The sequence below is a fragment of the Poecilia latipinna genome, unplaced genomic scaffold (assembly GCF_001443285.1).
Source record: "Poecilia latipinna isolate Pla-1442-1.1 unplaced genomic scaffold, P_latipinna-1.0 Scaffold781, whole genome shotgun sequence".
Classification (NCBI taxonomy): Eukaryota; Metazoa; Chordata; class Actinopteri; order Cyprinodontiformes; family Poeciliidae; genus Poecilia; species Poecilia latipinna.
Genome location: NW_015113397.1, coordinates 22,160 through 36,036, shown reverse-complemented (window position 1 = coordinate 36,036; position 13,877 = coordinate 22,160). Strand labels below are relative to the sequence as shown.

Here is a 13,877-nt window from a genome sequence, read left to right as displayed (position 1 = left end):
AAAAAAAAAAAAAAAAAAAAAAAAAAAAAAAAAAAAGAAATTCATGTGTTGAAGTAAAATTTCACCATGGAATGATTGATCACATGTCCAAGGTTTTATGTACTTTACCTTGGAACTGAACTTCCACTGCTCTCCATGGCCCCTTGGCTGGCTTCCTCTCCGGGTCTCCAGAGGCTCCACAGCATTGTTAACTGTCTGAGGATGGAGTATCTGGGACTGGAGCTCTGTCAGCCCCCGCAATCTGGTATTGCACAAGGGAGGTGAAGTGCTCAGAGTCGAACGCCAACATGTTTTTATGCATTGCAGTAATGTTTAAAGAGTATGTATGATCTATGTATGTCTTGGAAAAAAAAAAAAAGTATTCCTGCGCCTTGAACTTTTTCACATTTTGTCACATTACTGCCACGGACTTCACTGCATTGTATTGGGATTTTATGTGATGGAAATAAAGTTAAAGTAAACGAAGTGGAAGGAAAAGGATCCATGTTTTTTTATTTATTTTGTTTTAACCGTTTTAAGAAGGGAAAGAACATCACATTTGACCTTCACGTTATTTTATTGGCGGCATGAGCCAACGTGGTTCTTCGCAGGGTCAAAAATTTGAGAATGAAAAAAGACACCCCACATGTACACACTGTATGGAGATGAAGGTGCACAGATGCAAGACTGTACTTCGAAAATTTAGGGGAGAAAATACGTATGTTCATCTCATGTTTTACAAGAAACAAAAAAAAAAACTGAACACATGATGAAAATAATAAAGTACAGATCCAAACTAGTTCAGAACCTGTTTGTGAATACTGAAACAGGTGCTTGTGTTTTATTGTGTTTTAGACACTTACCAATTATAGACTATTTCATATTGATCTGTCACATACAATTCCAGATTTGTAGGCGTAATATGACTTTATGGGTAGAAATACTTTTTGCAGATTTCTGTAAGTGATGCAGGTAAGAGCTATACTTATAGCCCTTACCTTCAATAAACACACTGAATAATTGACTGTTTCCCAGATAAATACGTCTCATTTCTTAAAATAAATGACAGCTTAGACACTTGTAAAAAAAAATTATAGAATTGAAAAATGCAAGAAGATAAAAAAGATCTTCAGTATACATTTTTATTGGTTGGTAAGATATTCGTTGTAATAAAGTGCATCACTTTTAGACAGCTAGGGCTTTTTTATTATTATTATTTTCCAACTGACTTTTTATGTCCCGAAGGCACCTGATGACAGGCAGAGGTTTGGTTAAATATTCTGGTTTTTACAGAATATTATTTCAGACTCATTGTACTAGACAGATTTTCATCTTTCACTTAGTGTGGATGGTGATGGCGCCTGGATAGCGATTAAAGGCAAATACTTAAGCCACCGTAGCTCCTGCAGATCCAAATCAATCTTTTATTAATGTTGGCTAACTATGACATTTCTGTAATTAATAACCAAAACTATTGGACATAAATAGGACTAAATGTTTCTTGTAGGGGGAAAAAAAGCAATGATACATTTGTTGTTTTTTGTTTTCTTTTTTCCAGGTTTGGCCCAGGCCTTGTGATCTACTGGTATGGTTTCATAGAAGAGCTGGACTGCCAGAGGGACAGAGGTATCCTACTTAAAGACTGTTTCCCTACAGACATCATTACACTCTGTCACGCCACCCAGCTGGAGCAAATGTCTGAAAGCCAGAAGGAGGACAAAGAGTGAGAGAAGTTCAGAAGCGGGGAGGAAAAAAAAAAATAATAAAAAATCCCCCAAAAATGAAGACGTCCTGTTGGAAGGAACAAAAGACGTGGAGCGGCGAGGTGGTGGGAAGAACAGGAACACTGAACTATGCAGGGCAAGATTCTTACTGTAGATCCGGAAGCTATTAGGCTTTCCTGCAGCGTGATGCAGCTGGCAAGAATCTGCCCTGAACTCCACCTGACCCCCTTTCTCCATCTGTATCTGTCTTTCTTCCTCCCATTCATTGCGCCAACTCTCGTGCAGACACACAACAGCGTTCTGGATATCTGACGATGACCACAGCCCGATTCGGCTCGCGGTCAACACCTGGCCCTGGGATGGCCTCTCGCAGTGGATAGCCAGGGCCGAGGCAGGACACAAGACCCTCTCTTATCGCACCCCAAGCCCTGGCCTTTGTCACTCCTTCCGCCTCTGTTCCACCGGGCAGATAAGAGCGGTGCGGTCTGGGGGCTGGGTGGGCGCCTGTCTCTCACCTGCGTCACTCGGTGCCCTCTCAGTCACTCTGCAGGGGGTTAAACGGGATCGTTTCTGATTAGGGCTGCCCTCACAGTGACCCTTGATACATGTTTATTTCTGTACATTGTTTTAAAACTCTTCTATATACAGTTGGCAACTCTTTGGTTAATAATAGAATAGCTGCAGCTAATTATTTTGTCGTGCAACTGGAGATACTTTTGCAAAGTGATTTGCACTACGGCTTCTAATAATTTTAATTTGATTGCAAATCAAAAATAATAGAATCATATGTAGTGTTTGAGATACAAATGATTTTACGTAAAAGCAAATTGAATGAACATTTTTTATTATTATTTCAAATTTTGTAGTGCTATCTTACTAATTAGCATTGACTAATTATAAGTCATTAAAAGTTCCTACTTTTTAAAATCTGTTTTCAAAGTTTAACCTTGAGGGAAAAAAACATTGCTTTACTAACTTCAAGTGAGAAGTTTGAACAAAAATATATTGCATATAACTGAGTGGCACATTTTTAGTTTCCACTTAACTTTTTTGGGGGGGACCAAAAGTGTTTCCAAAACTTGTGGGGGCAAATGATGATATATTATGTAAACTAACTCCTGGTTTGTAGGGAAGATGTATAATTTCTTTCAGCCAACTGAGCAGCAGTGTGCAGGCAACAGGTGATTAGAGGGGCTGTGCTGCGAAGCTCTGTGCTGCAAAAAAGCCGGAGATTTCTCTCTTTTTTGTTCTCATTAAAATTATTTTAACCACAGAAACAATGTCACTGTAAATTCCTTTGAAACCGTAACTTTTTAAAAAATTCTTAGGCTAGTACTGGTAACCCAACCCATGAGCATAACATTGGTTTATGTGAAATAATCCCAGGAAAAAATAAAAAGAATTTGAATGACTCAATTTACTCTGAAGTCAAACTTGGGTCTTCTGAGCAAAGCCATTGAAAGTTTATTTTGCAAGGTTCACACAACGCAATACAATGTAACGCATGAAAAAGGGGGAAGTAAAAGGACGCCTCCTAAATCAACACATAAAAAATCTATTTTTTTAGATATTTTATTTCAGTCTTCACTTGGACAACTACACCCATTCATTTTGTATTTTAGAATTTGTGTCCCTCCTTCCCAACTATTCATAAATTTCCTTTACCAAATTCCTTTATCAGGTGTAAAGTTTGTATCATCTATTTGGTTATGTGACTGCCTGCCAGTTAACCACAACGCTTGATTGCCATGTAAAGTCAGGTGACCATCTAGTGACCGTCTGTCGCTCGTCTTTATAACTCGAGAACACTTCATGAGATGCTGAGGGAACACACACAGCTGGGCTCTGGGAACCTGAACATAAAGTTGAGTGATGCTTTCAGAGACAGAAACGCATTGCCTACAGGAGGTCTCTGTTCTCCGCATTACGGCGCACACACAAAACGATAGGAGGAAGAGAAATCAAAGGTTGAAGGACCTTATGTGAGAGGAAACTCCTTTCCCTTGTTCGAACTACAGGATTGGATCAAATGCACGGGAGAAGTCGTCGTTTTCTGTTGGTAGTTTGCAAATGTCACCTGCTGTGCTGTTGAAAGTTCATCTCAACCGCAACTCGCGACAAAATAAGGCAATAGTAATTCTGAAGTCATCATTACACGGTCAAATTTGACACTCAAAAGCAAGTTCTCAACCTGAGTAAAAAATAAGTGTTCTTATTTCTGCAGGCATTGAACTGTTCACGCAGTTAGAAAGTTACGGTATGTGGGGGTTAAATACCCCTAAAGTGTTGCTTGATTTGTTACCCTTAAACCTCTAACCCTCAGCCGGCTCTCTTCTAGGCCTTGATCCCTCCATGAGGAGACCACTGGGTCACCACGGGGTCGACAGGCAGCAATGGCTTCCTCTGTCATTGCTGCCTCAGCAATGGCCCCCCCCTCTCACCCCATCTCACCCCATCTCACCCCATCTCACCCGTGTGGTGCAAAACAACTGTCCCCATGAGTCCAGTTAAACTCAACCCTATTGCCTGGCCATGGTATGCTCAGACACCAGTTTATGGCTCCTGTTGGACACAAAAACAGAGCTATTTTACACAAGGAGGAAGAAAAAAAAAATCTCCATTGAACAAGAGCAGAATAAATGGAAAACAGCAGATTCAGTTCCTCTTAAGTTTCAAGCCTTCCTGTCATTGTTTTCCAAGATGACTGTGGCAACAAAGAGTAGCTAGGGTCAGCTCCTATAAATTAGGCTGCGCACATTAAATACAGCTTTTAAAAAAAAAAAAAAAAAAACTACTTCAAAGGCAAGTGCTGGCATCAAAGTCAGCTGACAAGATTTCCATGATGTCAATGCAAATATAGAAATAAATAGCTTCCATGTAATTATTTTTAAGAGCCAGATGTGTTTTTGTGTGTGTGTGTTTTGTTTTCCTTTGCCCCCCTGACTCCTACCACTTTTAGATTCATTGTTCCTGTCACAACAATAAGAATAACTCTATTAGGCGCTTTCCAAGTAAGGTCGGTTTGGAGAGGCTGCTTCCTGGAGCATGAAAACACCCTGGATCTGGAGAAAGTTGATCTGAAGAAAGCATCCAGAGAGAGCAAAGCTTGGATGAACGAAGTTGTGTTCAAAATTGTTGTAGTGTCCCTAAAATAGAAGGTAAAGCTTAATTATTCCTATTACACTTTTTTTGTGTTTATATCTCCATACATACAAATTTATCAGGAGCATGGTACGCTAATGTAAATCACATCACAAAGAGGAAAAAATGTTGAAAGAAAAATGCTGTTTGTGCACTTTATAAACCCGTAGATTTACTAAATATGACGATTAAGCCTTTCTATGAATCACTGAGCCTCGTATTTAGTTGTATAACCACCATTTCACATCTGTTTCATGGGCCACCTTCAGGCACCATGGAAAAGTTTTTCCAGCCCAGAACTACATTCCGCAGTTCCTCCGCATTTCTCGGTTCTGCATCAGGAGCGGCATGTTTGATGTGTCCTTACGGGTTCTTTGTTGGGTTAACGTTCTGGGATCGGGTTGGCTGATCCTGTCTGGAACCAAGATGCTGGTCGTCGTCTTTTTTTTTTTTTAAACTCCCTTTTTCAAGAGCATTTTCTCTTCGGCATTAGAGGAGCAAGTCCTCTTCAGACATTGTGATGATGTACTTAGACTGCTGACGCATAAAACGCATGAATGTCATGCTTTGATATTAAGAAAAAAAAAAACATCCACCACAATCTTACTTTAATCAATCCATAAAATGTTGCACCTTTTCTCATTTGGCTAAACTGTAACCTATTCACTGTCTTATACTAGCACAATCAAGTAACTTTTACCTTCATTTACAAAAATGCTGTACATATAGAACATAACAGAAACTTGACTTTATGATTGGCCTTTGTGTACTTAAGAATCCCCTTCTCTCTCTGACACTCTGCCTTCAGCACATCATCACAACAATTCTCCTCCATTATGCCGTTTTTAGGAGCAATGGACTGACAAGTGGGTCAAGCTCGTGATGAGCTCAGCAGATGCTCAGCTCCACCGCTAGTCTGAAGGAGCTGAGTGGGGGGAGTCACGGGGAAGAGCTGCTGGGAGGTGGAAGCTCGGATTTGAAAAGGTGGCGGTTTCTAGATTGGGGCATATTTTACTCAGATTTTCAGAGAAACTCACCACAACCAGATTGCGTAATATTTCCTACCTTTGTCCTCTAATAACACATCTGTTTCCATCAGTAAATTAATAGCATGCATATCATGACTGTTTGCATCTGTTGGTTTTCTCTTACTCCACTGCACCTTCTAGTAGATTGTCGCTGGTAGAAAACCAGCGACTGATCTGGTTAGTGACATTAGACCATCATTCTGAACACAAACGTCTGCGAGCTTATCTCTTAATCATCTATGTACGACTGAACACCCCCCCCCCAAAAAAAACAAAAAAAACAAAAAAATGCCTGCATGTTATGATATTGCATTTGAACAAAAATAGTCTCCTGCACTAACATGTTTCAATTTTTTTGTTTTTCCCCCTCGGATTCTTAAATCTCTGCCTCCCATGTGTCAGATTAGTTTGATGCTGTCCACAGCATTCACCCTGTTTGGCCTACGCCTGCAGGCTATTGGAAGTCTGCTCTCCACTCAGATGTACAACTTGGCTCAATCTCCTCTAGATCCTGCTGTTTTATGCCTCTACGGTCAAGCTGTTAGACCTCTGAGACACTGAGCATGAGAAGAGAAGGACCAAACCACAGACTGAAGGCTTGGTTCTATCCCTGCAGCAGACCACCAAATGGGCTGCCTCCACGCTCCTGTGTTATTTATGTGGAGAGATCTCGGGCCTGTTCCTGCCTCGGGCAGCGTAGTGTTTTTAGTAGGGATCCTCTCAGCCTCTCCAAGCCAGCGAGACATCACGGAGTGAAAATAAATAAAAGTTCTCCACAAAGAGTCGGAGCCAAATTGAAATTAAAAAAATGTTCTTTTTTTTTTTTTTTTTTTTTTTTTTTCTGCTGGATGGAATAACAGCAGAGGGGGGGGGAAGAAGTCTTTGCTCAGAGTTGAAAGAGATGCAAAGCGTTTTTGTTTTTTTTTATTTTTAGGAGGCTTTATCCCGCAATCAGAGCCCGGTCTTCAAAAACAACAATAGATCGTGAGAAAGATTTTGAAAAAGGGAGATGTGGCGGGAGGCGGGGGGGAGACTTGGGGCTAATTTTAAATGGCTAAGCAGTGAAGATTTGATTGACAGGATGGAGGACAGATGGTATGTTTAAAGGAAACTGAACAACTATGACACATAAATCCACTCAGAATAGCAGGGGGAGGGAAGGGGAAGAGAGTTTACTTTCCACTGACTCAGTGGCTGGGCCGAGCAAGCACTGTAATCACTAAGAGCCTAAAAATGAAGAAATGAAATCTGTAATGTAAATACCCCCGAAACAATAGTTGTGATGTTGATTTGGCGTTGCATCACATGAACCTCGGGACCTCCGTATTGAAGTAGCCCATATTTGACAGCTTCAAGTGAACAGTCATTTGAGTGAGCTTCAAGTGAAAAGTAGTTTTCCCGTTGAAATAAACATCTCGCCAGTGGGAACCTAAGGAGTGTTGAAGAGACGCATTGTGACCGTGTTCCTGCTAATAGATAATCCAGGAGAGCAAAACTCCAGTTTGATACCAAAAGCACTTTCTTTCAAATAAATCCCGTTTTCATATTTACAAATGCAAATGTCGACACAATGCCTTGAACTTTTCACATCACAGCCTCAAACTTAGATGGTTTTTTATTATTATTATTTTTATTTTTTTAGATGTTATGGACCAACAAGAAGTAGTGAATCGTTTTTTTTTTGTTTTTTGTTTTTTTCATGCATTGGCATTCTGCCTCCTCTGATACCCCTAAAGAAAATACAGTGCAACCAAATGTCTTTAAAAGTCATGTAATTAGTAAAAAGTGTTTGACAGAGGAAGATGAAAACCATTTATGTTTTTCCTCCCACTTCAAAATGACACTTGTGTATGTCTTTAACATAACATACCATTAACATACTATGAAGTTTGTAGTCATGACATGGTAAAATGTGTGGGGGGGGGAACAAAACATTGTACTCCTGCAGCATTTATCTCAGTAAATGGATGGTGGAAAATTGAGGATTTGTGGTTGGAGGGTTCCAGCTTTAGCACTGACCAGCAGAAAGGTCAACCCCCTCTGGCGGCATTTGGTGTGTGACCCAGAAAGCGCGCCATCACCTGCTGCCAGGAAGGCTTGATAACATGCACAGGATCAGGTACGAGCCAGCAGGGTCTAGGAGCGAGAGACGCCACCGAGACTGCATCATGACATTTGGAGGAAAACAGAGATGAAATGGTTTTCAAGTGGCAGAAGACAAAAATTCAAGTCCAAACTAATTTTGGCTCGTCGTTTGGCCTTGGTCCTACTGGTCTACTGATGGCTTAATGAACGTTGTCCAAACTTATGAGAAAATAAATGTAAGTAGTTAGATCTACCATGTCTCCAAACTACACACCTCAGTGTGTTCATTAGATGCCTACACAGCCTCTGTTTATGTGAACAGCCATGTTTTGGTTGGTTTGTCCCATGTGCTCCATTATTTAATTTAATTTTTTTTTTTTTTTTTTTTTATTACATTCCCCAAGTTTGGGAAATGTTCTAACCTCTGCCTGATGCAGCTTGGTCACTGATGTTCCGTAGCAGAGGCTTTCAGGAACCAGATTTTTTTTTTTTTTTTAATACTGAGATCACTGTATCTGTTGTGGAACACATGAACCACATTGTGCTTGATTCACACCGAGGATAAATCTTGAATCCGAAGCGTAATCAGAGCAGCTAATCCAGATGATAATAGCAGGCTTGGCCCCGTACACCGAGTGAGCCCTACACTCAGTCAGAATCATGCTTCTGTTTTGTCATAACAAACCTCGCGATTATGTCTCTTAATGCAATAAATCCAGCTTTGCAATCGTATCGCACAGATCAGAGGACTTCTCCAGTATGTGGACTCGACTTAATTGTGGACGTATTTGAAAGAGGTGATGTGATTCTGTGCTTTATTCACTTGTTGCCACTGGTAGCAAAATATTATGCGAATCAGGGGATTAGAGCAGTGGTTTTATGTGAAAAGTTCCTTGGGTATATTTTTAGGTTTTCGCTGGTGGATTGCCACAATCGTTTCTTTAGCACGAGGAAGAATGGGACATATTGTGAAACGTACAGCTTATTTTCACCGTAAAACACTAAACTGTGTTTCTTGAGCATTGCTGCAGTCCCACCACGTTCTGACATGTTTGGTCGCAGGTAAATGTGGACATCCATCCAAACACACATCCTGCACGCGGCTGGTAGGGGGTCAGCGTGAAGGGGATCGATACCACGGCTCTTTTTTTTTTTTTTTTTTTTTTTTTTGGCAACCCTGGTGAAGTCATGTTGCCGGAGGGTGGATTGTTGTTGCTCCATTAACCTGTTGCTGCACGAAAGCGACAGTCACTGTCAGTTAGTGACAAACTGATGACGCAGCATTTTGTTTTAAGCAAACTTCAAGGGATGCTTTTTGAATCCCGCCGTTCCGTGACCTCGGGACATCGCTTTAGCGACGACATCTCAATCCCACAGGGATCATCACCCCGGTCACAGAAAACAGGAAAGAGTGAATGGAAGCGATGGGATGTTGTCATTCAAATGGAATGGATCACTTGAACTGCATTGCAGGGTTGCAATGACCCTGTGTATGGGAACTGTAATGTGGTTTTTCCCATTGGGTTTGAGGAGAAACCCTATGCCGGGCTATTCAGGTGCGCAATAAAGTGCTTTTCACTTTCTGAGGACTTCCTGTCTCCAGTGGCGTTCTCCATTAACTCCTCGCAGACAGACAAGAGGCTTCCCATTGGCCAGGACGCTCTTTATCGCAGCAGTTGTTCCCCCCAGGTATGGCCCTACCTGGCCTGCAGATAAGATAGGGAGCTGGCTGCCTGTCATTACTGCCAGATGAAGGCTATCAGAGTACTGACAACACTTTACACCCCCCTGTTGAGAAACAAACTTGGACTTGTGAGTTTGGTACACACTGGGCTTTTATTGTGTAGAGGCAACCAAATAGTCTGACGTCACAGCTTCCCTTCCTCCTCCTGCTCTTCAGTTGGCTACTATTTATTCCCAGCAGCTGTAGTGATGTGCTAAAAAAGTTCTTGACGCCGGTTCTTGCTTTTCATCACTGAAGCTTCCATTGCTAACAGGGACACAGGGCTGTTTCTCTCCCTCTCCCTCCCTCTCTCCCTCTCTCTGTTTCTTTTCGTCATATTCTGCTGAAATTCCCCACATGCTGAATTTATCAGATAAATTACAGAATGTCACGCAGGAAACCTTTCACATAAATCTCCACATCATCAAGTCGACTGCGCCTTAAAGCACCTGCGGAGGGCATGTTCAAAAGACTGAAGAATAAACAAATGAATAAAGTCATCACAGATATGTAATCACATATAAGTTAATTATTTTGAAATTAATGTTAGAAAGTTCTTTTTTTTAAAAAAAAAAGGAAATTTGTTTAATCAAAATCAATTTAAGAAAGCAAAAAATGAATAAAGTCAAATAAACAGGCTTTGTTTTCAATAATCACTTTTTTAAAAAAAAGATATTTAAGTTCCCCGGAAGACACACACACACACACACACATATTCAAATATATCTTCATTTTGTATTCTTGAAATTCAACGCAGAAAATACACAGAATTGTATTTATAGTCATTACTTTATAATTCAAACGCGGATCATTGTATCTATCATTTTCTATTTTTACTCCGAGACAATCAGACCAGTATGTTGTTGCAACGGGTCACCTGTGTCTTCATCCCTCTGACAGAAGTCTTTTGCTTAGCTTGTCTTCGTTTTCTTCCTTCCTTCATTTTTTTTTTTTTCCCCCAGTATGGACCTGTATGCCATCACACTGTTTTGAAAAATAAGGAGAGGTTTTAACTGCCACCCGAGACGATAATGGTTACCGGTTCTATACTTTGAGTCAGAATCTTCAAGTGGGCTGTGATTAATGATGGCAGCAGAGTTAGTCGGGCCCCCCAGCCACCCCCGTCTCTCTCTTTCACGTCTCTTCGGTCTAAACACTGAGATTCGGGTGAGATGCTGCGGTTCTGTCTTATTAATTGCTAATTTCTCTCTGTGTCACACCGCACACGCGCAGAGGAAAAGGGGGCGTCGGGCAACAAGTCCCCCCGGTGCGCAGCATAATATTGACCCCACAATCCGTCTCTATTGATTTCGCCATCAACCCGGACTCCTAACGCATGCATAAGGAGCTTTATACCTGTGAGTAAATATATAGACGATTGGGGCGCGTTCGCTGCAGCCATCGCCTCAGAAGTGGAGAAGGAAAAAAAAAAAAACTACTTTAGAAATGAATGAATTTACCGGGGTGCAAACATGATTACCTTCTTGATTTTGTTTATTTTTTTTCTGTAAACAAATGGACTCTGGTCTCCAGAAGGGGTCGCCATCATGTAAAAACAGCGCGCCCATGGGTGCGTTAAGGAGGGGAGGGGGTCTCTCCCTCTCTCTTGCTTCAGCAGCATCAGATCGGAGTTATTAATTAATGAATCTGAGGCGCGCATCGTGCCTTCACAAATGTGCGCATTAATCAACAGCCTGGAGCGGGTTTATATATATATATATATATATATATATATATATATATATATATATATATATATATATATATATATATATATATGTGTGTGTGTGTGTATTTTTTCTTCTTTTTCTGAAATCCGCAGAGTGTGAGCGGGTCCCTCAGCCTCTCAGTCCTCTCCTGTTATTTACAGTCCGTGTGAAATGTCTCACTGTGCTGCCCTCGGCTACCCGCAAGATATTTCCACTTTCTTTTTCTCAAAGCTCTCAAAAAAAAATAAATGAAATAAAATAAAATAACCCAGGTAAATTAAAGAATAAGAATATCAACTTACAGGAACACAAGCCATAAATTAGAGGGATCGATATATTCGTCTCCTAATGGGAATAATGTTGGATTTGTTTGGGGTGGGAGGTGGGGGGGGGCGGTGATCTTCTCCGGCCACATAAAGCGCGATTATTTCAGCGGAAGAAAGAAAGAAAGAAAAAAAAAAACAGCGCTCAAACATTGACGAGCTGGAGGCCATTGTAACAAGGCGCTGGGAAAAAGGCAACGTAATGAGAAAATGTGGGCCCGGGGCTCGCCTAATTAAATCTTAACTGATTGGAATAACGCTTTGAATACCTCAAGGCTTGACTAAACTCCGGCTATTTCCCTTTTTATTGCGCTTTATTTATTCTGCCCCTCTTTTTTTTCTTTTTCTTCTTCTTCTGCAGCTTCAGGACTGGCCGCCGCAATCTCAAGCGTCCAACCCTAAATCCCTGAAGCCATGTTATTTGATTAATTGTAATTTTAACATCATTAGGAATTTGTGGGTGGGAGGGGGGGAGATTAGGCCTTGATGTCCGCAAAGGACTGAAACTGAAGGATGAAAAATAACAACAACAAAAGGCCTTTTTTTTATCTCAACTGTAAATATTTTCCACTTGTTTAAAGGAGATTTTTCAATTTTTACAAATGTTAGCAGTAATTTAATCATTTTCTACTATGCTTAAGTACTGAAGAGTTTCTTCTTGGAAATGAAAAAGAAAATGGAAAATTTGCATCAAAAAGAAAAAACAAATAAATGGAATAAAATGCATTAGCAAAAAGGCCAGAGGAGAAAAATGAGTGACGGCTGTGCATGCACGCATGCATGCGTTCAAGTGAACGCGTGTTTCTCCCTCCATTGTCTGAGAAGGAGAAAAATATATATATATATATATCATAAATGATAAACAGATAATGGAGCTGTCTCCTGCAGACGCGTTCATCAGTGGTAAATGGGGGCTGGCGCGGGGCACCGCGGAGAATTAAGGCGAAAGAGTTTGCAACATTCCTGCAGGGTGTAAGTTGTTGACGATTAACACACACGTACACACACACACACACACACACCCTAAAGGACTCAAGAAGAGAGCTACAGCCTTTATGGGATAAGGGGGAGTCAGAAATCAATTTTATTTTTATTTTTTGTGGCCTGGTTTAATTTGATGATTTTTTTATATTTTATACTCTGTTGCTTTCTTACGATCATGTGTTATTTCTCATTTAGAAGACAAACAAAATTATATTTAAATCAAAAAATTAACATTGCTGCGGTTAACATTTCTTTCTGCTTCTTCTATTTTGATTTGACTTACATTAATAATCGCACAAGATGAGGATTTATATTTCCTCCATCCAGCAACCATTTGAAAATACCAACAAGGGAAATTTTCTTCAGGCTGATAAGTAAAATGCTCCATTTCACGTCTAATTCATTTTTTTTTCCTTTGGCCTGTTGGAAGGATAAACATTGGAGAGCCTCAAAGCAAAACTCACAATATCAAATTTACCCAGTTGATTTATTTTCCCTCTATCGTGACTGTGAAATCAACCTTTTCTCCTATTTTGAAAGAACAAAAAAACACTGCAAAACGCATTTTGTTTCCGGCAAAAAAATAAAAGGTTCCATTTAAGATGCTGTTTTAACATATATATTTTAGGCATAATAAAAAGAAGTACAAAACTGGGTTGAGAAAAAGAAAAAAAAAAGAAATTCAAGCCAAATTCACAAAATGTATCCGGTTGATTTTTTTTTTTCCTTCTCTCTCATGTTTTGTCTTTGACTTGCACAACTCAGCCCTGCTTCTTATTAAAAGCCAAAAGAAAAAAAAAAGAAGTTCCTTCTTAGAAAGCCTTTTCGGTGCTGCTATAATAAACCATTTTCCCTGGGCTTTATTGATCAGTCACTCTGAGCTAATGTAATTATCCTCATCAATAGGGGGACTGCAGGGAGAATCATTATGTGGTTGACATTGATAAATGATCAGCCCAATGCGGCCCTTTTCTCCCAGGGACCCCCGCCTTTGACCCGCTCACGCAGGCCTACATAACGTAGTCATAGAAACACCTTATGGCGAGAGGAGTGAAAACTGCTGAAATGTAAAAAAAAAAAAAAAAAAAAAAAAAAAAAAAGGGGGAAAAGGAGGACAACACATAGAGTGCATACATACACAGAAGCTAAAAACTGCCCCCCTTGAGCAAGCCATTTTTGGG

At 40.3% G+C, this 13,877-nt stretch overlaps 1 protein-coding gene across 4 annotated transcripts in view; it reads left to right on the top strand.

The window, feature by feature from the left end:
* cdin1 (CDAN1 interacting nuclease 1) overlaps positions 1 to 13,877 on the top strand; it is a 100,024-nt gene that overhangs the window by 73,475 nt on the left and 12,672 nt on the right. For 3 of the 4 annotated variants that reach the window (XM_015046499.1, XM_015046501.1, XM_015046500.1), the window contains one exon: positions 1,538 to 3,209. The exons of the other annotated variant lie outside the window; for it this stretch is intronic. In XM_015046499.1, coding sequence (XP_014901985.1) covers positions 1,538 to 1,706 — 169 coding nt within the window. In that variant the 3' untranslated portion in view covers positions 1,707 to 3,209. Of the gene's footprint in view, positions 1 to 1,537; positions 3,210 to 13,877 lie in introns of those variants that run through there. 4 annotated transcript variants of the gene reach the window in all.